The sequence below is a fragment of the Heptranchias perlo genome, unplaced genomic scaffold (assembly GCF_035084215.1).
Source record: "Heptranchias perlo isolate sHepPer1 unplaced genomic scaffold, sHepPer1.hap1 HAP1_SCAFFOLD_514, whole genome shotgun sequence".
NCBI classification, from domain to species: domain Eukaryota; kingdom Metazoa; phylum Chordata; class Chondrichthyes; order Hexanchiformes; family Hexanchidae; genus Heptranchias; species Heptranchias perlo.
The window spans coordinates 140,446-162,959 of NW_027139531.1; the positions used below are offsets into that span (position 1 = coordinate 140,446).

The following is a 22,514-nucleotide window of genomic DNA, read 5'->3' on the forward strand; positions in this document are numbered from 1 at the left end:
AGCCAGAGGGGGAGATGAGGAGAATGTTTTTTTAACGCAGCGAGTTGTTCTGATCTGGAATTCGCTGCCTGAAAGGGAGCAGATTCAATAATAACTTTCAAAAGGGGAATCGGATAAATAATCAAAGGGGAAAAATTTACAGGGATACGGGGAAAGAGCAGGGGGGAGTGGGACTAATTGGATAGATCTTTCAAAGAGCCAGCACAGGCCACGATGGGCAGAACGGCCTCTTTCTTTCCTGGAACATTCCACAATACGACGATTCTGGTTCTTTGCCTTTCAGATCTCGGCTGTCACGTGGAGACGTTTGTGTCGGAGAACACAGAACTCCGGGAGAAACAGTGAGTGGGGGCGACCGTGGAACTGGGGGAACGACAGCGACAGAGATTGTTCGGGGGGGGGGGAGAGGAGGTGGGTGTTCACGGAGAGATGTGCGAGGGTCCGCGGACGCCCGCCTGCGCCCGCGCCCCCTGCTGCCCGCCTGCGCTGCCCACGGCCGCCTGCGCCCCCCGCTGCCCGCGGACGCCTGCGCCCGCGCCCCCTGCTGCCCGCCTGCGCTGCCCACGGCCGCCTGCGCCCCCCCCACCCTGCCCCGTTTACCCGGCTGCTTTGTGTTGGAAGGACTGCCATGGAGGCTGCGAGGAGGAGCCTGATCGCCCGGGTGGAGGAGCTGGCCTGCGAGAGGGAGGAGCTGCGGACCGAGCTCGGAGAGTTGCAGAAGGCCCAGGGCGCGGCGGAGACCCGGGTGAAGGAGCTGGAGGCTGCTCTCAAAAGGTGGGTTGGTGAGAATTGAGGGGAGGAGGGGAGGGAGGGGAGTGAGTGGGGCGGGGAGGGGAGGGAGGGAGTGAGGAGGGAGGGAGTGAGGAGGGAGGGAGAGAGTGAGGAGGGGGGGAGAGAGTGAGGAGGGGGGGGAGGGAGTGAGGAGGGGGGGAGGGAGTGAGGAGGAGGGGGGAGGGAGTGAGGAGGGGGGGAGGGAGTGAGGAGGGGGGGGTGAGGAGGGGGGAGTGAGGAGGGGGGAGTGAGGAGGGGGGAGTGAGGAGGGGGGAGGGAGGAGGGGGGAGGGAGGAAGTGAGTGAGTGAAGAGGGGAGGGAGGAAGTGAGTGAGTGAGTGAGGAGGGAGGAGGGCAGGGGGGAGTGAGTGGCATATTCTGACCCTCTTTAATTTCCCGTTCCCTCTCAGGGCCCAGACGGAAGCCGACGAGACGCCCAGGGGCGAATCGGATGATGTGAGTTTGGGAAAAAAGTATATATTTTTTTCTCTTGCTTTCTTTTCCTCCTTCTCTCCTCCCGCCTGAAGGTCGACCTTGAGGGGCGTCACCCTCCCTGCCTGGATGAATCACCGGGGCACAAGTCACCCCGGGCTGAGCTTGCCCCCACACTCGAACCTCGGAGAGTCGGGGGACGGGGGTCCTGAGTAATCGTTTCTAGCGCTGCCCGAGTACATAAGGAGAGACTGTTTCCAGTGGGCAGGAGGGTCGGTGAGCAGAGGGCGCGGATTTAAGGCGATCGGGAAAAGAGCCGGAGGGGGAGATGAGGAGAATGTTTTTTTTAACGCAGCGAGTTGTTCTGATCTGATTGTTGAGACGTGGTTGTAAGATGGCCAGGTTTTACATTCTATCGGAAGGATAGGGACACCGTAAGAGGGGGAAGAGTAGCCCTAATGATTAAGATGGACTTACTCCAATGATAAGAGAGGATATAACGAGAGCTAAGCAGGCAGTAGAGACTTTATGGGTAGAATTAAGAAATGGAAAAGGGAGTTGTGTCTAGGCCCCCCCCGCCCCGGGTGGCAGCTATGAATGTCTAAAAGCAGAGGTTAGACAAGCATGTCGCAAAAGCTGCATTAGGTTTTCATGGGGGATTTTAACTTCCGTGGGATCGAGCTCGTGTCAGAAATTTCTTCAGTGTGTTCCGGGTGGTTTCCTGCAACAATATGTCCAAGAACCAACAAGGGGGGGGCGGCCATATTAGATTGAGTAATGAGCCAGATTTGGTGAACAGCCTAACGGTACGTGACCGTTTATCTAATAGCGATCATAATATGACCGAGTTCAATGTTGAACTCGTTGAAGAGGCGACTGAAGTAGCGGGCAGGGGAATGTCAATGGACGTGGTTAATATGGACTTCGATAAAGTCCCCCTTGTAAGAGACTGTTAGCTAACGTTGAAACTCATGGAATGGAGGGCAAATTATTGACCTGATTAGGAAATTGATTGAGCGGGAAGGAGACGAGGAGTGGGGATGATGGGCAGGTACTCAAATTGGCAGGATGTGACGAGTGACGTGGAATCATAGACTGGTTACAGCAGCGATTTGAGACCTTTCGGCCCATCGTACCTGTGCTGGCTCTTTTGTAAGAGCAATCCAGTTAGTCCCTATCCCCTTAGCCCTGCAAATTTTTTCCCTTTCAAATATTTATCCAGTTCCCTTTTGAAGGCCATGATTGAATCTGCCTCCACCACCCCCTCGGGCAGTGCATTCCAGATCCTAACCACTCGCTGGGTATAAAAGATTTTCCTCATGTCGTCTTTGGTTCTTTCACCGATCACCTTAAATCTGTGTCCTCTGGTTCTTGACCCTTCCGCCAATGGGAGCAGTTTCTCTCCATCTACTCTGTCTGGACCCTTCATGATTTTAAAGCCCTCGATCAAACCTCCTCTCAACCTTCTCTGTTCCAAGGAGAACGACCCCAGCTTCTCCAGTCTATCCACGTAACTAAAGTCCCTCATCCCTGGGACCATTCTGGTAAATCTCCCCTGCACCCTCTCTAAGGCCTTCACATCTTTCCTAAAGAGCGGGGCCCAGAACTGGACCCAATACTCCAGTTGTGGCCGAACCAGTGTTTTATAAAGGGTCATCATGACTTCCTTACTTTTGTACTCTGTGCCTCTATTTATAAAGCCCAGGATCCCAGATGCTTTTTTAACCACTTTCTCAACCTGCCCTGCCACCTTCAATGATTTGTGTACATATACCCCCAGATCTCTCTGTTCCTGCACCCCTTTTAGAATTGTGCCCTCTAGTTTATTTTGCCTCTCCTCGTTCTTCCTACTGAAATGTATCACTTCGCATTTCTCTGCATTAAATTCCATCTGCCTCGTGTCCGCCCATTCCACCAGCCTGTCTATATCCTCTTGAAGTCTATCACCATCCTCCTCACTGTTCACTACCCTTCCGAGTTTTGTGTCATCTGCAGATTTTGAAATTGTGCCCTGTACACCCAAGTCCAAGTCATTAATATATATCAAGAAAGGCAGTGGTCCCAGCACTGACCCCTGGGGAACACCAGTGTACACCTCCCTCCAGTCCGAGAAACAACCCTTCACCACTACTCTCTGTTTCCTGTCCCTTAGATAATTCTGTATCCGTGTTGCTACTGCCCCCTTTATTCCACGGGCTTCAAATTTGCTGACAAGCCTATCATGCGGCACTTTATCAAAACGCCTTTTGAAAGTCCATATACACCGCATCCACCGCATTCCCCTCATCGACCTTCTGTTACCTCATCAAAAAACTCAATCGAGTGAGTTAAACACGATTTGCCTTTAACAAACCCGTGCTGGCTTTCCCCAGTCAATCCACACTCGTCCGAGTGACTGCTCATTCTGTCCCGGATTATCGTTTCTAGAAGTTTCCCCACCGCTGAGGTTAAACTGACCGGCCTGTAGTTGCTGGGTTTATCCTGACACCCCTTTTTTTAAACAGGTGGGATTAATTGGATAGATCTTTCAAAGAGCCGGCACAGGCCACGATGGACCGAATGGCCTTCAGTGCTGTACCTGCAACGATGGCCTTAAGTGTCGGTGTAATAGTTACCAATAATGGTTCGTGTTGTAGGCGTAATTCCGGGGGAATTTGCCGTGGGACCTGGTTATCTGGAGGTTTTTAAAAGTCGGAACGTTGGGTCCCCCCAGGGGGTCTGTGTAACGGTGTCTATTATCCCCCCCCCCCGGGGGTGGGGGGTCTGTGTAACGGTGTTCGTTGTCCCCCGCCCCCTCGTCCAGGCGGACCTTCCTGCCGCCCAAAGGAAACGATTCACGAGGGCCGAGATGTCCCGGGTCATCACCGAACGTAACCTGTACAAGGAGCGTCTGATGGAGCTTCAGGAGGCCGTGAGGAGGTCGGAGAGGATGAGGTACGGGAGGGGGAGGAAGGGAGGAGGGGGAGGAAGGGAGGAGGGGGAGGAGGGGAGGAGGGGGAGGAGGGGAGGAGGGGGAGGAAGGGAGGATGAGGTACGGGAGGGGGAGGACGAGGTACGGGAGGGTGCGAGGGAGGTGCGGGAGGGTGCGAGGGAGGTCGGGGAGGACGAGGTACGGGAGGGGGAGGAGGGGAGGTCGGGGAGGACGAGGTACGGGAGGGTGCGAGGGAGGTCGGGGAGGACGAGGTACGGGAGGGTGCGAGGGAGGTCGGGGAGGACGAGGTACGGGAGGGTGCGAGGGAGGTCGGGGAGGACGAGGTGCGGGAGGGTGCGAGGGAGGTCGGGGAGGACGAGGTGCGGGAGGGTGCGAGGGAGGTCGGGGAGGACGAGGTACGGGAGGGGGCGAGGGAGGTCGGGAGGGGAGGTCGGGGAGGACGAAGTACGGGAGGGGGAGGTCGGGGAGGACGAGGTACGGGAGGGTGCGAGGGAGGTCGGGGAGGACGAGGTACGGGAGGGTGCGAGGGAGGTCGGGGAGGACGAGGTACGGGAGGGTGCGAGGGAGGTCGGGGAGGACGAGGTACGGGAGGGTGCGAGGGAGGTCGGGGAGGACGAGGTACGGGAGGGGGAGGAGGGGAGGTCAGGGAGGACGAGGTACGGGAGGGTGCGAGGGAGGTCGGGGAGGACGAGGGAGGGGAGGTCGGGGAGGACGAGGTATGGGAGGGTGCGAGGGAGGTCGGGGAGGACGAGGTACGGGAGGGTGCGAGGGAGGTACGGGAGGACGAGGTACGGGAGGACGAGGTACGGGAGGACGAGGTACGGGAGGACGAGGTACGGGAGGGGGAGGTACGGGAGGGGGAGGTACGGGAGGACGAGGTACGGGAGGGGGAGGTACGGGAGGGGGAGGTACGGGAGGGGGAGGTACGGGAGGGGGAGGTACGGGAGGGGGAGGTACGGGAGGGGGAGGTACGGGAGGGGGAGGTACGGGAGGGGGAGGTACGGGAGGGGGAGGTACGGGAGGGGGAGGTACGGGAGGACGGGGTACGGGAGGGGAGGTCGAGGTACGGGAGGGGGAGGAGGGGACGTCGGGGAGGACGAGGTACGGGAGGGGGAGGAGGGGAGGACGGGGAGGACGAGGTACGGGAGGGGGAGGAGGGGAGGACGGGGAGGACGAGGTACGGGAGGGGGAGGAGGGGAGGACGGGGAGGACGAGGTACGGGAGGGGGAGGAGGGGAGGACGGGGAGGACGAGGTACGGGAGGGGGAGGAGGGGAGGACGGGGAGGACGAGGTACGGGAGGGGGAGGACGAGGTACGGGAGGGGGAGGACGGGACCTCGGGGAGGATGAGGTACGGGAGGGGAGGTCGGGGAGGATGAGGTCGGGGAGGGTGAGATGAGGAAGGAGGAGGAGGGGAGGTTGAGGTACGGGAGGGTGCGAGGGGAGGTCGGAGAGGGTGCGAGGGAGGGAGGAGGAGGAGTGGAGGACGAGGTACGGGAGGGGGAGGTCGGGGAGGGGGAGGTCCGGGAGGTACGGGAGGGGGAGGACGAGGTACGGGAGGGGGAGGTCGGGGAGGGGGAGGTCCGGGAGGTACGGGAGGGGGAGGACGAGGTACGGGAGGGGGAGGACGAGGTACGGGAGGGGGAGGTCGGGGAGGGGGAGGTCCGGGAGGTACGGGAGGGGGAGGACGAGGTACGGGAGGGGGAGGTCGGGGAGGGGGAGGTCCGGGAGGTACGGGAGGGGGAGGACGAGGTACGGGAGGGGGAGGACGAGGTACGGGAGGGGGAGGAGGGGACCTCGGGGAGGATGAGGTACGGGAGGGGAGGTCGGGGAGGATGAGGTACGGGAGTGGGAGGAGTGGAGGACGAGGTACGGGAGGGGAAGTCGGGGAGGATGAGGTCGGGGAGGGTGAGGTCGGGGAGGGTGAGGTCGGGGAGGGTGAGGTCGGGGAGGGTGAGGTCGGGGAGGGTGAGGTCGGGGAGGGTGAGGTCGGGGAGGGTGAGGTCGGGGAGGGTGAGGTCGGGGAGGGTGAGGTCGGGGAGGGTGAGGTCGGGGAGGGTGAGGTCGGGGAGGGTGAGGTCGGGGAGGGTGAGGTCGGGGAGGGTGAGGTCGGGGAGGGTGAGGTCGGGGAGGGTGAGGTCGGGGAGGGTGAGGTCGGGGAGGGTGAGGTCGGGGAGGGTGAGGTCGGGGAGGGTGAGGTCGGGGAGGGTGAGGTCGGGGAGGGTGAGGTCGGGGAGGGTGAGGTCGGGGAGGGTGAGGTCGGGGAGGGTGAGGTCGGGGAGGGTGAGGTCGGGGAGGGTGAGGTCGGGGAGGGTGAGGTCGGGGAGGGTGAGGTCGGGGAGGGTGAGGTCGGGGAGGGTGAGGTCGGGGAGGGTGAGGTCGGGGAGGGTGAGGTCGGGGAGGGTGAGGTCGGGGAGGGTGAGGTCGGGGAGGGTGAGGTCGGGGAGGGTGAGGTCGGGGAGGGTGAGGTCGGGGAGGGTGAGGTCGGGGAGGGTGAGGTCGGGGAGGGTGAGGTCGGGGAGGGTGAGGTCGGGGAGGGTGAGGTCGGGGAGGGTGAGGTCGGGGAGGGTGAGGTCGGGGAGGGTGAGGTCGGGGAGGGTGAGGTCGGGGAGGGTGAGGTCGGGGAGGGTGAGGTCGGGGAGGGTGAGGTCGGGGAGGGTGAGGTCGGGGAGGGTGAGGTCGGGGAGGGTGAGGTCGGGGAGGGTGAGGTCGGGGAGGGTGAGGTCGGGGAGGGTGAGGTCGGGGAGGGTGAGGTCGGGGAGGGTGAGGTCGGGGAGGGTGAGGTCGGGGAGGGTGAGGTCGGGGAGGGTGAGGTCGGGGAGGGTGAGGTCGGGGAGGGTGAGGTCGGGGAGGGTGAGGTCGGGGAGGGTGAGGTCGGGGAGGGTGAGGTCGGGGAGGGTGAGGTCGGGGAGGGTGAGGTCGGGGAGGGTGAGGTCGGGGAGGGTGAGGTCGGGGAGGGTGAGGTCGGGGAGGGTGAGGTCGGGGAGGGTGAGGTCGGGGAGGGTGAGGTCGGGGAGGGTGAGGTCGGGGAGGGTGAGGTCGGGGAGGGTGAGGTCGGGGAGGGTGAGGTCGGGGAGGGTGAGGTCGGGGAGGGTGAGGTCGGGGAGGGTGAGGTCGGGGAGGGTGAGGTCGGGGAGGGTGAGGTCGGGGAGGGTGAGGTCGGGGAGGGTGAGGTCGGGGAGGGTGAGGTCGGGGAGGGTGAGGTCGGGGAGGGTGAGGTCGGGGAGGGTGAGGTCGGGGAGGGTGAGGTCGGGGAGGGTGAGGTCGGGGAGGGTGAGGTCGGGGAGGGTGAGGTCGGGGAGGGTGAGGTCGGGGAGGGTGAGGTCGGGGAGGGTGAGGTCGGGGAGGGTGAGGTCGGGGAGGGTGAGGTCGGGGAGGGTGAGGTCGGGGAGGGTGAGGTCGGGGAGGGTGAGGTCGGGGAGGGTGAGGTCGGGGAGGGTGAGGTCGGGGAGGGTGAGGTCGGGGAGGGTGAGGTCGGGGAGGGTGAGGTCGGGGAGGGTGAGGTCGGGGAGGGTGAGGTCGGGGAGGGTGAGGTCGGGGAGGGTGAGGTCGGGGAGGGTGAGGTCGGGGAGGGTGAGGTCGGGGAGGGTGAGGTCGGGGAGGGTGAGGTCGGGGAGGGTGAGGTCGGGGAGGGTGAGGTCGGGGAGGGTGAGGTCGGGGAGGGTGAGGTCGGGGAGGGTGAGGTCGGGGAGGGTGAGGTCGGGGAGGGTGAGGTCGGGGAGGGTGAGGTCGGGGAGGGTGAGGTCGGGGAGGGTGAGGTCGGGGAGGGTGAGGTCGGGGAGGGTGAGGTCGGGGAGGGTGAGGTCGGGGAGGGTGAGGTCGGGGAGGGTGAGGTCGGGGAGGGTGAGGTCGGGGAGGGTGAGGTCGGGGAGGGTGAGGTCGGGGAGGGTGAGGTCGGGGAGGGTGAGGTCGGGGAGGGTGAGGTCGGGGAGGGTGAGGTCGGGGAGGGTGAGGTCGGGGAGGGTGAGGTCGGGGAGGGTGAGGTCGGGGAGGGTGAGGTCGGGGAGGGTGAGGTCGGGGAGGGTGAGGTCGGGGAGGGTGAGGTCGGGGAGGGTGAGGTCGGGGAGGGTGAGGTCGGGGAGGGTGAGGTCGGGGAGGGTGAGGTCGGGGAGGGTGAGGTCGGGGAGGGTGAGGTCGGGGAGGGTGAGGTCGGGGAGGGTGAGGTCGGGGAGGGTGAGGTCGGGGAGGGTGAGGTCGGGGAGGGTGAGGTCGGGGAGGGTGAGGTCGGGGAGGGTGAGGTCGGGGAGGGTGAGGTCGGGGAGGGTGAGGTCGGGGAGGGTGAGGTCGGGGAGGGTGAGGTCGGGGAGGGTGAGGTCGGGGAGGGTGAGGTCGGGGAGGGTGAGGTCGGGGAGGGTGAGGTCGGGGAGGGTGAGGTCGGGGAGGGTGAGGTCGGGGAGGGTGAGGTCGGGGAGGGTGAGGTCGGGGAGGGTGAGGTCGGGGAGGGTGAGGTCGGGGAGGGTGAGGTCGGGGAGGGTGAGGTCGGGGAGGGTGAGGTCGGGGAGGGTGAGGTCGGGGAGGGTGAGGTCGGGGAGGGTGAGGTCGGGGAGGGTGAGGTCGGGGAGGGTGAGGTCGGGGAGGGTGAGGTCGGGGAGGGTGAGGTCGGGGAGGGTGAGGTCGGGGAGGGTGAGGTCGGGGAGGGTGAGGTCGGGGAGGGTGAGGTCGGGGAGGGTGAGGTCGGGGAGGGTGAGGTCGGGGAGGGTGAGGTCGGGGAGGGTGAGGTCGGGGAGGGTGAGGTCGGGGAGGGTGAGGTCGGGGAGGGTGAGGTCGGGGAGGGTGAGGTCGGGGAGGGTGAGGTCGGGGAGGGTGAGGTCGGGGAGGGTGAGGTCGGGGAGGGTGAGGTCGGGGAGGGTGAGGTCGGGGAGGGTGAGGTCGGGGAGGGTGAGGTCGGGGAGGGTGAGGTCGGGGAGGGTGAGGTCGGGGAGGGTGAGGTCGGGGAGGGTGAGGTCGGGGAGGGTGAGGTCGGGGAGGGTGAGGTCGGGGAGGGTGAGGTCGGGGAGGGTGAGGTCGGGGAGGGTGAGGTCGGGGAGGGTGAGGTCGGGGAGGGTGAGGTCGGGGAGGGTGAGGTCGGGGAGGGTGAGGTCGGGGAGGGTGAGGTCGGGGAGGGTGAGGTCGGGGAGGGTGAGGTCGGGGAGGGTGAGGTCGGGGAGGGTGAGGTCGGGGAGGGTGAGGTCGGGGAGGGTGAGGTCGGGGAGGGTGAGGTCGGGGAGGGTGAGGTCGGGGAGGGTGAGGTCGGGGAGGGTGAGGTCGGGGAGGGTGAGGTCGGGGAGGGTGAGGTCGGGGAGGGTGAGGTCGGGGAGGGTGAGGTCGGGGAGGGTGAGGTCGGGGAGGGTGAGGTCGGGGAGGGTGAGGTCGGGGAGGGTGAGGTCGGGGAGGGTGAGGTCGGGGAGGGTGAGGTCGGGGAGGGTGAGGTCGGGGAGGGTGAGGTCGGGGAGGGTGAGGTCGGGGAGGGTGAGGTCGGGGAGGGTGAGGTCGGGGAGGGTGAGGTCGGGGAGGGTGAGGTCGGGGAGGGTGAGGTCGGGGAGGGTGAGGTCGGGGAGGGTGAGGTCGGGGAGGGTGAGGTCGGGGAGGGTGAGGTCGGGGAGGGTGAGGTCGGGGAGGGTGAGGTCGGGGAGGGTGAGGTCGGGGAGGGTGAGGTCGGGGAGGGTGAGGTCGGGGAGGGTGAGGTCGGGGAGGGTGAGGTCGGGGAGGGTGAGGTCGGGGAGGGTGAGGTCGGGGAGGGTGAGGTCGGGGAGGGTGAGGTCGGGGAGGGTGAGGTCGGGGAGGGTGAGGTCGGGGAGGGTGAGGTCGGGGAGGGTGAGGTCGGGGAGGGTGAGGTCGGGGAGGGTGAGGTCGGGGAGGGTGAGGTCGGGGAGGGTGAGGTCGGGGAGGGTGAGGTCGGGGAGGGTGAGGTCGGGGAGGGTGAGGTCGGGGAGGGTGAGGTCGGGGAGGGTGAGGTCGGGGAGGGTGAGGTCGGGGAGGGTGAGGTCGGGGAGGGTGAGGTCGGGGAGGGTGAGGTCGGGGAGGGTGAGGTCGGGGAGGGTGAGGTCGGGGAGGGTGAGGTCGGGGAGGGTGAGGTCGGGGAGGGTGAGGTCGGGGAGGGTGAGGTCGGGGAGGGTGAGGTCGGGGAGGGTGAGGTCGGGGAGGGTGAGGTCGGGGAGGGTGAGGTCGGGGAGGGTGAGGTCGGGGAGGGTGAGGTCGGGGAGGGTGAGGTCGGGGAGGGTGAGGTCGGGGAGGGTGAGGTCGGGGAGGGTGAGGTCGGGGAGGGTGAGGTCGGGGAGGGTGAGGTCGGGGAGGGTGAGGTCGGGGAGGGTGAGGTCGGGGAGGGTGAGGTCGGGGAGGGTGAGGTCGGGGAGGGTGAGGTCGGGGAGGGTGAGGTCGGGGAGGGTGAGGTCGGGGAGGGTGAGGTCGGGGAGGGTGAGGTCGGGGAGGGTGAGGTCGGGGAGGGTGAGGTCGGGGAGGGTGAGGTCGGGGAGGGTGAGGTCGGGGAGGGTGAGGTCGGGGAGGGTGAGGTCGGGGAGGGTGAGGTCGGGGAGGGTGAGGTCGGGGAGGGTGAGGTCGGGGAGGGTGAGGTCGGGGAGGGTGAGGTCGGGGAGGGTGAGGTCGGGGAGGGTGAGGTCGGGGAGGGTGAGGTCGGGGAGGGTGAGGTCGGGGAGGGTGAGGTCGGGGAGGGTGAGGTCGGGGAGGGTGAGGTCGGGGAGGGTGAGGTCGGGGAGGGTGAGGTCGGGGAGGGTGAGGTCGGGGAGGGTGAGGTCGGGGAGGGTGAGGTCGGGGAGGGTGAGGTCGGGGAGGGTGAGGTCGGGGAGGGTGAGGTCGGGGAGGGTGAGGTCGGGGAGGGTGAGGTCGGGGAGGGTGAGGTCGGGGAGGGTGAGGTCGGGGAGGGTGAGGTCGGGGAGGGTGAGGTCGGGGAGGGTGAGGTCGGGGAGGGTGAGGTCGGGGAGGGTGAGGTCGGGGAGGGTGAGGTCGGGGAGGGTGAGGTCGGGGAGGGTGAGGTCGGGGAGGGTGAGGTCGGGGAGGGTGAGGTCGGGGAGGGTGAGGTCGGGGAGGGTGAGGTCGGGGAGGGTGAGGTCGGGGAGGGTGAGGTCGGGGAGGGTGAGGTCGGGGAGGGTGAGGTCGGGGAGGGTGAGGTCGGGGAGGGTGAGGTCGGGGAGGGTGAGGTCGGGGAGGGTGAGGTCGGGGAGGGTGAGGTCGGGGAGGGTGAGGTCGGGGAGGGTGAGGTCGGGGAGGGTGAGGTCGGGGAGGGTGAGGTCGGGGAGGGTGAGGTCGGGGAGGGTGAGGTCGGGGAGGGTGAGGTCGGGGAGGGTGAGGTCGGGGAGGGTGAGGTCGGGGAGGGTGAGGTCGGGGAGGGTGAGGTCGGGGAGGGTGAGGTCGGGGAGGGTGAGGTCGGGGAGGGTGAGGTCGGGGAGGGTGAGATGAGGGAGGATGAGGTACAGGAGGGTGCGAGGGGAGGTCGGGGAGGACGAAGTACGGGAGGGTGAGGTGGGGAGGACGAGGTACGGGAGGGGGAGGAGGGGACGTCGGGGAGGAGGAGGTACGGGAGGGGGAGTGGAGGTCGGAGAGGGTGCGAGGGAGGGAGGAGGAGGAGAGGTAGGGGAGGATGAGGTCGGGGAGGGTGTGAGGGAGGAGGAGGAGGGGGAGGATGAGGTACAGGAGGGGGAGGGGAGGTTGAGGTACGGGAGGGTGCGAGGGAGGGTTTGGGGAGGTCGGAGAAGTTGTGGGGAGAGGGTGAGGGAGGGGGTGGGGAGGTCGGAGAGGGTGAGATGAGGGAGGAGGAGGAGGAGGGAGCAGCCCAACACTGAGCAGCTGGTCCGAGGGTATTCCTGCTGCCTCGACCCCCCCCTCCTCGCTCCCTCGACCTTGCGAGTTGGAGGCTCACTGGACCGTGCGGCCTCTCTCTCACCGGGTGGACTGAGGGGCAGCGGGGCCTAATTATAGCCCCTGACAATACTCCACCGAGGCTGGGAACATCTCACCCAGCACAGGCCCGGGACGGAGCCTGGGCCTCTCCTGCTCGGTGCGAGGGGCTCAGTGCCACCCCGGGGTGGGATCGAAGTATCTCAGCACAGGCCCGGGACGGAGCCTGGGCCTCTCCTGCTCGGTGCGAGGGGGGTCAGTGCCACCCCGGGGTGGGATCGAAGTATCTCAGCACAGGCCTGCCCCACCCTGTTATATTTGGGACAGGAGAGAGGGGGGAATCTCTTGGTTTGTTCTCCGGTCACCATGTGTTCTTGTTGGTCTCGTGTCTAGAGCCTTGAAGGAGCAGCGGAGCCCACAGACCGGAAAATCCAGTATCTGGGAACGGTAAGGTTTGTACCCCTGGAACAAGTGCCCTCCTCATTCCCCACTCCCCGAGGGGGGGGGTGGGGAGAGGACAGTGTCTGACCCCCCGACTCCCCACCCAGTCCCCCATCGGAGAGAGCGGAGCCCTTCAGCCCCTCTATCCGGGCCTGAGTTTGACCCCAAGTCATTCCATATTGTTGACTCTTGCATTTGGGATTCGATGGGCTGATTGTCACATGGAACGTCCAGCACAGAAGCAGGCCATTCGGCCCAACAGGTCCATGCTGGTGTTTATGCTCCTCCCTCGCCTACTCCATCTCACTCTATCCTTCTATCCTTTTCCCCCCCCCGTCATGTGTTTATCCGGCTTCCCCTTAAATCCATCTCCACTGTTCGCCTCAACTGCTCCTTGTGGGAGCGAGTTCCACATTCTCACCACTCTCTGGGGGAAGAAGTTTCTCCTGAATTCCCCGATTGGATTTATTGGTGACTATCTTATATTTGTGGCCCCCGAGTTCTGGTCTCCTCCCACACAAGTCATACCTGGCACAAAGGAAGATGGTAGTGGTTGTTGGAGGCCAATCATCTCAGCCCCAGGGCATTGCTGCAGGAGTTCCTCAGGGCAGTGTCCTCTGCCCAACCATCTTCAGCTGCTTCATCAATGACCTTCCCTCAACCATTGACCAGCCGCATAAATACTCGAGCAGGTCAGAGGCTGGGTATTCTGGGGCGAGTGACTCACCTCCTGACTCCCCAAAGCCTTTCCACCATCTCCAAGGCACAAGTCAGGAGTGTGATGGAATACTCTCCACTTGCCTGGATGAGTGCAGCTCCAACAACATTCGAGAAGCTCGACACCATCCAGGGCAAAGCAGCCCGCTTGATTGGCACCCCATCCACCACCCTAAACATTCACTCCCTTCACCACCGGCGCACCGTGGCTGCAGTGTGGACCATCCACAGGATGCACTGCAGCAACTCGCCAAGGCTTCTTCGACAGCACCTCCCAAACCCGCGACCTCTCCCACCGAGAAGGACAAGGGCAGCAGGCACACGGGAACAACAGCACCTGCACGTTCCCCTCCGAGTCACACACCATCCCGACTTGGAAATATATCGGCCGTTCCTTCATCGTCGCTGGGTCAAAATCCTGGAACTCCCTTCCTAACAGTGTGGGAGAACCTTCACCACACGGACTGCAGTGGTTCAAGAAGGCGGCTCACCACCACCTTCCCAAGGGGCAATTAGGGACGGGCAATAAATGCCGGCCTCGCCAGCGACGCCCACATCCCATGAACGAATTTTTAAAAAAATCTTCTCTACGTCTACCCTATCGAACCCTTTCATCATCTTAAAGACCTCGATCAGGTCACCCCTCAGTCTTCACTTTTCGAGAGAAAAGAGCCCCAGTCTGTTCAGCTTTTCCTGATGGGTACAACCTCTCTGTTCTGGTATCATCCTTGTAAATTATTGAAGGTGGCAGGGCAGGTTGAGAAAGTGGTTAAAAAAGCATCTGGGATCCTGGGCTTTATTAATCGAGGCACAGAGTACAAAAGTAAGGAAGTCATGATGAACCTTTATAAAACACTGGTTCGGCCACAACTGGAGTATTGGGTCCAGTTCTGGGCACCGCACTTTAGGAAAGATGTGAAGGCCTTGGAGAGGGTGCAGAAGAGATTTACTAGAATGATTCCAGGGATGAGGGACTTTAGTTACGTGGATAGACTGGGGAAGCTGGGGTTGTTCTCCTTGGAACAGAGACGGTTGTGAGGAGATTTGATCGAGGTGTTCAAAATCATGAAGGGTCCAGACAGAGTAGATGGAGAGAAACTGCTCCCATTGGCGGAAGGGTCAAGAACCAGAGGACACAGATTTAAGGTGATTGGCAAAAGAACCAAAGGTGAGATGAGGAGAAACTTTTTTACCCAGCGAGTGGTTAGGATCTGGAATGCACTGCCCGAGGGGGTGGTGGAGGCAGATTCAATCATGGCCTTCAACAGGGAACTGGATAAGGACTTGAAGGGAAAAGCTTTGCAGGGCTACGGGGATCGGGCGGGGGAGTGGGACTGGCTGGATTGCTCTTGCATCGAGCCGGCACGGACTCGATGGGCCGAATGGCCTCCTTCTGTGCTGTAAACTTTATGATTCTAAATCTTTTTTGCACCTTCTCCAGTGCCTCTTTATCCTGTTTATTAAATGGAGACCAGAACTGTGCACAGTGCTCCAAGTGTGGTCTAAACAAGGTATATGGAGACCAGAACTGTGCACAGTGCTCCAAGTGTGGTCTAACCAAGGTATATGGAGACCAGAACTGTGCACAGTGCTCCCAGTGTGGTCTAACCAAGGTATATGGAGACCAGAACTGTGCACAGTGCTCCCAGTGTGGTCTAACCAAGGTATATGGAGACCAGAACTGTGCACAGTGCTCCCAGTGTGGTCTAACCAAGGTATATGGAGACCAGAACTGTGCACAGTGCTCCCAGTGTGGTCTAACCAAGGTATATGGAGACCAGAACTGTGCACAGTGCTCCAAGTGTGGTCTAACCAAGGTATATGGAGACCAGAACTATGCACAGTGCTCCAAGTGTGGTCTAACCAAGGTATATGGAGATCAGAACTGTACACAGTGCTCCAAGTGTGGTCTAACCAAGGTATATGGAGACCAGAACTGTACACAGTGCTCCAAGTGTGGTCTAACCAAGGTATATGGAGACCAGAACTGTGCACAGTGCTCCAAGTGTGGTCTAACCAAGGTATATGGAGACCAGAACTGTGCACAGTGCTCCAAGTGTGGTCTAACCAAGGTATATGGAGACCAGAACTATGCACAGTGCTCCAAGTGTGGTCTAACCAAGGTATATGGAGACCAGAACTGTGCACAGTGCTCCAAGTGTGGTCTAACCAAGGCATATGGAGACCAGAACTGTGCACAGTGCTCCCAGTGTGGTCTAACCAAGGTATATGGAGACCAGAACTGTGCACAGTGCTCCAAGTGTGGTCTAACCAAGGTTCTATACAAGTTTAACATAACTCCTCTGCTTTTGAATTCTGTCCCTCCAGAAATGAACCCCAGTGCTTGATTTGCGTTTTTTTTATTAACCTGCGTCACTACCTTTCGTGATTTGTGTATCTGTACCCCCAGATCCCTCTGCTCATGTACCCCATTCATAAGAACATAAGAAATAGGAGCAGGAGTAGGCCATGCGGCCCCTCGAGCCTACTCCGCCATTCAATCAGATCATGGCTGATCTTCGACCTCAACTCCACTTTCCCGCCCGATCCCCATATCCCTTGATTCCCCCGAGAGTCCGAAAATCCATCGATCTCAGCCTTGAATATCCTCGACGACTGAGCGTCCACAGCCCTCTGGGGGAGAGAATTCCAAAGATTCACAACCCTCTGAGTGAAGAAATTCCTCCTCGTCTCAGTCCTGAATGGCCGACCCCTTATTCTGAGACGATGCCCCCTCGTTCTAGACTCTCCAGCCAGGGGGGAAACAGCCTCTCAGCATCTACCCTGTGAAGCCCCCTCAGAATCTGATATGTTTCAATGAGATCACCTCTCATTCTTCTGAACTCCAGAGAGTATCGGCCCATTCTGCTCAATCTCTCCTCATGGGACAACCCTCTCATCCCAGGAATCAATCGATCGTTGCACTCCCTCTAAGGCAAGTATCTCCTTCCTGAGATCAGGAGACCAAAACTGTACCCAGTACTCCAGGTGAGGTCTCACCAAAGCCCTGGACAATTGCAGTAAGACTTCCTTACTCTTATACTCCAACCCCCTACAAGAAAGGCCAATGTATCATTCGCCTTCCTAATTACTTGCTGTACCTGCATGTAAACTTTCTGTGTCTCGTGTACAAGGACACCCAAATCCCCCTGAACACCAACATTTAATAGTTTCTCGCCAACTTAACAAATCCTCTGCTCTTCCGACCTGTTGTTGGCGATAACCGTGTCTCTCTCTCTCTCTCTCTCCTCGTCCCCCCTCGCAGGTTCAACAGACTGCTCGGTCTATCCTCGGACCCTCCGCTGAAAGCCTTGAGCTCCCACTCGGCCGTGGGGACGCTGGGCCCAGATCCAGGGTACCGCAGTGTTCCGCCTGCCGACCTGTCCCACCACCTGAGGCGAGGGAGTGTCAAGAGTTTCGGCTCCAACGAGTGAGTGCCTGGAGGTTGCTCCGTCCATGTTGGGTTTGGAGGGGAGGGGGTCCGGGGAGGGGGTCCGGGGAGGGGGTCCGGGGAGGGGGTCCGGGGAGGGGGTCCGGGGAGGGGGTCCGGGGAGGGGGTCCGGGGCGGGGGGCGGGCGGGGGGGAGTTCTCCCCGGACGACGTCGCGAAAGTAAACGGCTGATCTTGGGGGAGGGCGGGGGGTTGCCGTTCGTCTCGTGCCCCGTTCGTGGGATCTTGCTGTGCGCAAAATGGCCGCCGCGCTTTCTCTCGCTGCCGCCGGGCGGCCGCGGGAGAGACCACTCGCAGCTGAAGTGGGGGGGAGGGGGTGGGGACTGGACTGACCCAATTTCCGTCGCGGGGTGGGCGGGGGGGGGTAGGGGACTGACCCATTTTCTCTCGCAGGGGGGGGGGGGGGCGTAGCGGAGGGACTGACCCATTTTCCATTGGGGGGGAGGGGGCAGCGGAGGGACTGACCCATTTTCTCTCGCGGGGGGGTTGCGGAGGGACTGAACCATTTCCTCTCGCGGGGGGGGTTGGCGGGCAGCGGAGGGACTGAACCATTTTCTCTCGCGTGGGGGGGTAGCGGAGGGACTGAACCATTTTCTCTCGCGTCAGGGGGGGTTAGCGGAGGGACTGAACCATTTCCTCTCGCGGGGGGTGGGGGGAGGGATTGGCGGGTAGCGGAGGGACTGACCCATCTTTCCGTCTCCTCTCCCCGCCCAGCAGCGAGACCTCGGTGGAGTCGGCCAAGGGGCAGCGGAGGGAGCGGTACCGTCTGATCCGCGCGCACGTGTGGAAGGAGCACGGGCGGTCTCAGGCGCACGGCTGGAGCCTCCCTCCCAAGGTGAGCATTCGGGCGGAGGATGGACAATGTGAGGGAGGGAGGGGGGAGGGGGGAAGGGGCGGCCCCCTCGTTTCCATTCCTCCGCGCTCCTTCCACGGTCGAACAGCCCAAGAAGCCCCAGGACCTCTTGACCCGTCCCTCCAGACCAGGGGAGGAGGGAGGCCCCTTTTTCCCCCTCCCGTCCAATCCATCCCCGTTCCCCCCTGTCTCCTCCACGCCACCGAGATGTCTCAAATGATTCTAGATTTGTTCTCTTCCACCCCCCCTCGCTTCGCTCCCCACCCAGAGGTCAACTCCCCACATCACCAAGAACTTCAGCGACATCTCCCACTGCCTTTAACACAGTGAAACGTCCCAAGGAGCTTCCCAGGAGCGATTATCGAACAAAATCAGACCCCGAGACACATCAGGAGATATTAGGGACAGGTGACCAAAAGCTCGGTCAAAGAGGGAGGTTTTAAGGAGCGTCTTAAAGGAGGAGAGAGAGGGGGAGAGGTTCAGGGAGGGAATTCCAGAGCTCAGGGCCCCAGGCAGCTGAAGGCACGGCCGCCAATGGTGGAGCGATGGGAATCGGGGATACGCAAGAGGCCGGAATTGGAGGAGCGCAGAGATCTCGGAGGGTCGGAGGAGGTTACAGAGATAGGGAGGGGGAGGCGAGGGCCATGGAGGGATTTGAACAGGAGGATGAGAATTGTAGGGGCTGGAGGGGGTTACAGAGATAGGGAGGGGGGGCGAGGGCCATGGAGGGATTTGAACAGGAGGATGAGAATTGTAGGGGCTGGAGGGGGTTACAGAGATAGGGAGGGGGGCGAGGGCCATGGAGGGATTTGAACAGGAGGATGAGGATTGTAGGGGCTGGAGGAGGTTACGGAGATAGGGAGGGGGGCGAGGGCCATGGAGGGATTTGAAGAGGAGGATGAGAATTGTAGGGGCTGGAGGAGGTTACAGAGATGGGGAGGGGGGGCGAGGGCCATGGAGGGATTTGAACAGGAGGATGAGAATTGTAGGGGCTGGAGGAGGTTACAGAGATGCCTGTCTGCCTCAGTTTGTGTCTGTCCACCCCCTGAACATTACTTATTCCTAAACTGGTGCTGAACCAACAACCCTCACCCAGCCTGATATTCAACTGCAGGAGGCAGCGCATTTCCCTGGATTTCCTCCCTCCTTCCCTCGTCCGACCCCCCGCCACTCCGCCGTCCCTCTGCTCTTTTGCTCCCCCCTTCTAACCCGCGTCCCGTTGGTTTGCAGGAAGCTGGCGAGACCCCCCGAGGCGGGCCGCGCGGCCCCCTGGCAGTGCCCGTTCCCGCGCTGGTCCAGGTCCGTCTCCTCGACCAGAAGGACCCCAGTACCAAGGTAGGTGTTGGACCTGGGACCTTGTGGCGGGGAGAGAGGGGCGGGCGGGCGGTTAGAGTCCGCCACTCCTGGGCGGGAGAACTGGCCACCGTGGCGACAAAAACAAGATGGCGGCACGTCCGCCGGAGGAGGGGGTTCGGTCCAGCGCGGCTCGAGCGGGATCGATTGGACGCCCGCTCCCTGGCGGAGGTGATTGGCCCCGTGCCCCCCCGCCCCGTAATTCGGACAGCGCCCACCCCGGTGGTGGGAGGGAGGGGTTTTGGCGCTGGCTGCCGAGTTCCCTATCTCGGCCTCGCCCCGGGTTCCCCCGCGGGGGTGGGGGGGGGGGTGGACTGACCCATTTCCCATGACGGGGGAGCGCTCGCCGACGGACTGACCCATTTTCCATGACGGGGGAGCGCTCGCGGACGGACTGACCCATTTCCCATGACGGGGGAGCAGTGGCGGACGGACTGACCCATTTCCCATGACGGGGGAGCAGTGGCGGACGGACTGACCCATTTCCCATGACGGGGGAGCCTTGGCGGACGGACTGACCCATTTTCCACGACGGGGGTGCCTTCGCGGACGGACTGACCCATTTCCCATGACGGGGGGAGCGTTGGCGGACGGACTGACCCATTTTCCACGACGGGGGTGCCTTCGCGGACGGACTGACCCATTTCCCATGACGGGGGAGCCTTGGCGGATGGACTGACCCATTTTCCACGACGGGGTGCCTTCGCGGACGGACTGACCCATTTCCCATGACGGGGGGAGCGTTGGCGGACGGACTGACCCATTTTCCACGACGGGGGTGCCTTCGCGGACGGACTGACCCATTTCCCATGACGGGGGAGCCTTGGCGGACGGACTGACCCATTTTCCACGACGGGGGTGCCTTCGCGGACGGACTGACCCATTTCCCATGACGGGGGGAGCGTTGGCGGACGGACTGACCCATTTCCCACGACGGGGTGCCTTCGCGGACGGACTGACCCATTTCCCATGACGGGGGGAGCCTTGGCGGATGGACTGACCCATTTTCCACGACGGGGTGCCTTCGCGGACGGACTGACCCATTTCCCATGACGGGGGGAGCGTTGGCGGACGGACTGACCCATTTCCCACGACGGGGGTGCCTTCGCGGACGGACTGACCCATTTTCCACGACGGTGGGGGGGGGGAGCGTTGGCGGACGGTCCGACCCGTTTTCCGGGGCGTGTTGCCCCCCGCGGCCGAATATCTGGTGAAGCGCAGCCACGATCGGGCGAGGCAGCGGTGGGAGGCCGGAGCCCGTGGAACCCAGGTTGGGGGGGTGGTGGGCAGTGGGGGCTCCCCTTCATCCTCTCATATTTTTCTCTCTCTCTCTCTCTCTCTCTCTTCCCCCCCCCCCCTCCCCCTCCCCCACTCCAGCTGTGGTGCGCCACGGGAGTCCAGCTGTGCGAGAGGGACCTCCAGCATCTCCGACTGACGGCGGCTGACAGCTCGACGGAGCCGAGGGGGAAGGTGAGGAGGGTCATGTTGGGGGGGGCGGGGGGTCGGGGGACAGACGGGGCCCTCGGTTTAACGTCTGGTCGGAAAGACGGCGCCTCCGACAGTGCGGCACTCCCTCGGTACGGGCACCGGGGAGGGTGGGCCTGGATTACGGGGCTCGAGCCTCTCCTGGACTCGGCCGTTACTCGGACAGAGGACGTTGGGTTGTGCCCCCCTCTCGAGCCGCCCCTGCTTCCCGGGTCTCGGACGTCCCCTCCGCTCTCGACCCTCGCCGCCCCTGGGCTCGGATTCCCCTCTGGCGTGCAGGCTCCAAATACGCCCCCCGCCCCCCCCGCCCCCCACTGTGATCTTCGACCATGGGGTGCGTCGCGTCTCGGCCCTGACCCTGCGCACCCCGTGCGCTTGATATAACGGGTCGTGCTGAGGCCCCGATCGGGTCACTCCACCAGGCCCCGGAGGGAGCCTGAGCCCCCGGTATGTACGTCGAGGCAGGGACTGAGCTGTTGGGGAAGCTGGTTTAACCATCTCTCCCTCTCTCTCTCCGTCTATCTCTCCCTCTCGCCCTCCCTCCGTCATTCTTATTCTCTCTCTCTTATTCTCACACTCTCTCTCTCTCTCTCTCTCTCTCTCTCTCTCTCTCTCTCTCTCTCTTTCTTTCTCTCCTCTCTCTCTCTTTCTTTCTCTCCTCTCTCTTTCTTTCTCTCTCTCTCTCTCTCTCTCTCTCTCTCCTCTTTCTTTCTCTCTCTCTCTCTCTTCTTTCTTTCTCTCTCTCTCTCTTCTTTCTTTCTCTCTCTCTTTCTTTCTCTCTCTCTCCTCTTTCTTTCTCTCTCTCTCTCTCTTTCTCTCTCTCTCTCTCCTCTTTCTCTCTCTCTCTCTCTCTCTCCTCTTTCTTTCTCTCTCCTCTTTCTCTCTCTCTTCTCTCTCCTCTTTCTCTCTCTCTTCTCTCCTCTTTCTTTCTCTCTCTCTTCTCTCCAATTTCTCTCTTTTTTCTCTCTCTCTCTTTTTCTCTTTCTCTCTTTCTCTCTTTCTCTCTCCTCTTTCTCTCTCCTCTTTTTTCTCCTCTTTCTCTCTCCTTTCTCTCTCCTCTTTCTCTCTTTTTTTCTCTCTCTCTCTTCTCTCCTCTTTCTCTCTATCTTCTCCTCTTTCTCTCTATCTTCTCCTCTTTCTCTCTCTCTTCTCTCCTCTTTCTCTCTCTCTTCTCTCCTCTATCTCTCTCTCTTCTCTCCTCTATCTCTCTCTCTTCTCTCCTCTATCTCTCTCTCTTCTCTCCTCTTTCTCTCTCCTCTTCTCTTCTCTTTCTCTCTCTCTCCTCTTTCTCTCTCCTCTTTTTCTCTCTCCTCTTTCTCTCTCTCTCTCTCTCTCCTCTTTTTCTCTCTCTTTTTTTTCTCTCTCTCTCTCTCTCTTTCTCTCTCTCCTTTTTTTCTCTCTCCTCTTTTTCTCTCTCTCTCTCTCTTTCTCTCTCTCTCTTCTCTCCTCTTTCTCTCTCTCTCTTCTCTCCTCTTTCTCTCTCTCTCTTCTCTCCTCTTTCTCTCTCTCTCTTCTCTCCTCTTTCTCTCTTCTCTTCTCTTTCTCTCTCTCCTCTTCTCTTTCTCTCTCTCTCCTTTTTTTCTCTCCTTTTTTTCTCTCTCCTCCTTTTGTGTCTCTCTCTCTCTCTCTCTCTCTCTCTCTCTCTCTCCTCTCTTTCTCTCTCTCTTCCCCCCCCACAGGCCCTCGATTACCCGCCCAGCATGGTCTGGATCTGCTCCGGGACTCACTCGGAGACGGAGGTGATGGTGATTGACGTCAGCAAAGCCAATCACGTGCTTGACCACTTCACAATCGCCAACTGCCACGTGCTGTGCTCGACCAGCGTCCCAGGTAATCCGGGCCGGGTGGGGGGCGCGCGGAGTCGGTGGGAGGGACGGTGAAGGGGAGAGACAGTCCCTGCCTCGATGTACGTACTGGGGGCTCCGGCTCCCTCCCGGGCTGGTGGAGTGACCTGATCAGAGGGAGCGGGGCTACTGTCCGGCCCCGTGTGTGTCTCAGTGTCAGCTCCTGTACATTGTACAGTACACAGTGGGTAAAAGGGAACGATTCACTCCTGTCTGGGACTGTACGGCCCCGTGTGTGTCTCAGCGTCAGCTCCTGTACATTGTACAGTACACAGTGGGTAAAAGGGAACGATTCACTCCTGTCTGGGACTGTACGGCCCCGTGTGTGTCTCAGTGTCAGCTCCTGTACATTGTACAGTACACAGTGGGTAAAAGGGAACGATTCACTCCTGTCTGGGACTGTACGGC

The 22,514-nt window shown here is 61.9% G+C and overlaps 2 protein-coding genes across 2 annotated transcripts; both read left to right on the forward strand.

Moving 5' to 3' along the window:
• Positions 1-281: 281 nt before the first annotated feature.
• LOC137314506 (C-Jun-amino-terminal kinase-interacting protein 4-like) lies at positions 282-22,106 on the forward strand (the record flags this gene model as incomplete). The annotated part of the gene is made up of 10 exons (XM_067979818.1): positions 282-341; positions 622-774; positions 1,181-1,226; positions 4,006-4,136; positions 12,357-12,410; positions 16,387-16,551; positions 17,286-17,406; positions 18,655-18,759; positions 20,155-20,247; positions 21,942-22,106. Coding segments are annotated over exons 2-10 (1,026 nt in total), but the record flags the coding sequence as incomplete, so codon positions are not given.
• LOC137314502 (uncharacterized PPE family protein PPE62-like) lies at positions 10,751-11,587 on the forward strand (the record flags this gene model as incomplete). Its single annotated transcript, XM_067979814.1, has 1 exon — positions 10,751-11,587. A coding segment is annotated over one exon (837 nt), but the record flags the coding sequence as incomplete, so codon positions are not given.
• Positions 22,107-22,514: the final 408 nt, after the last annotated feature.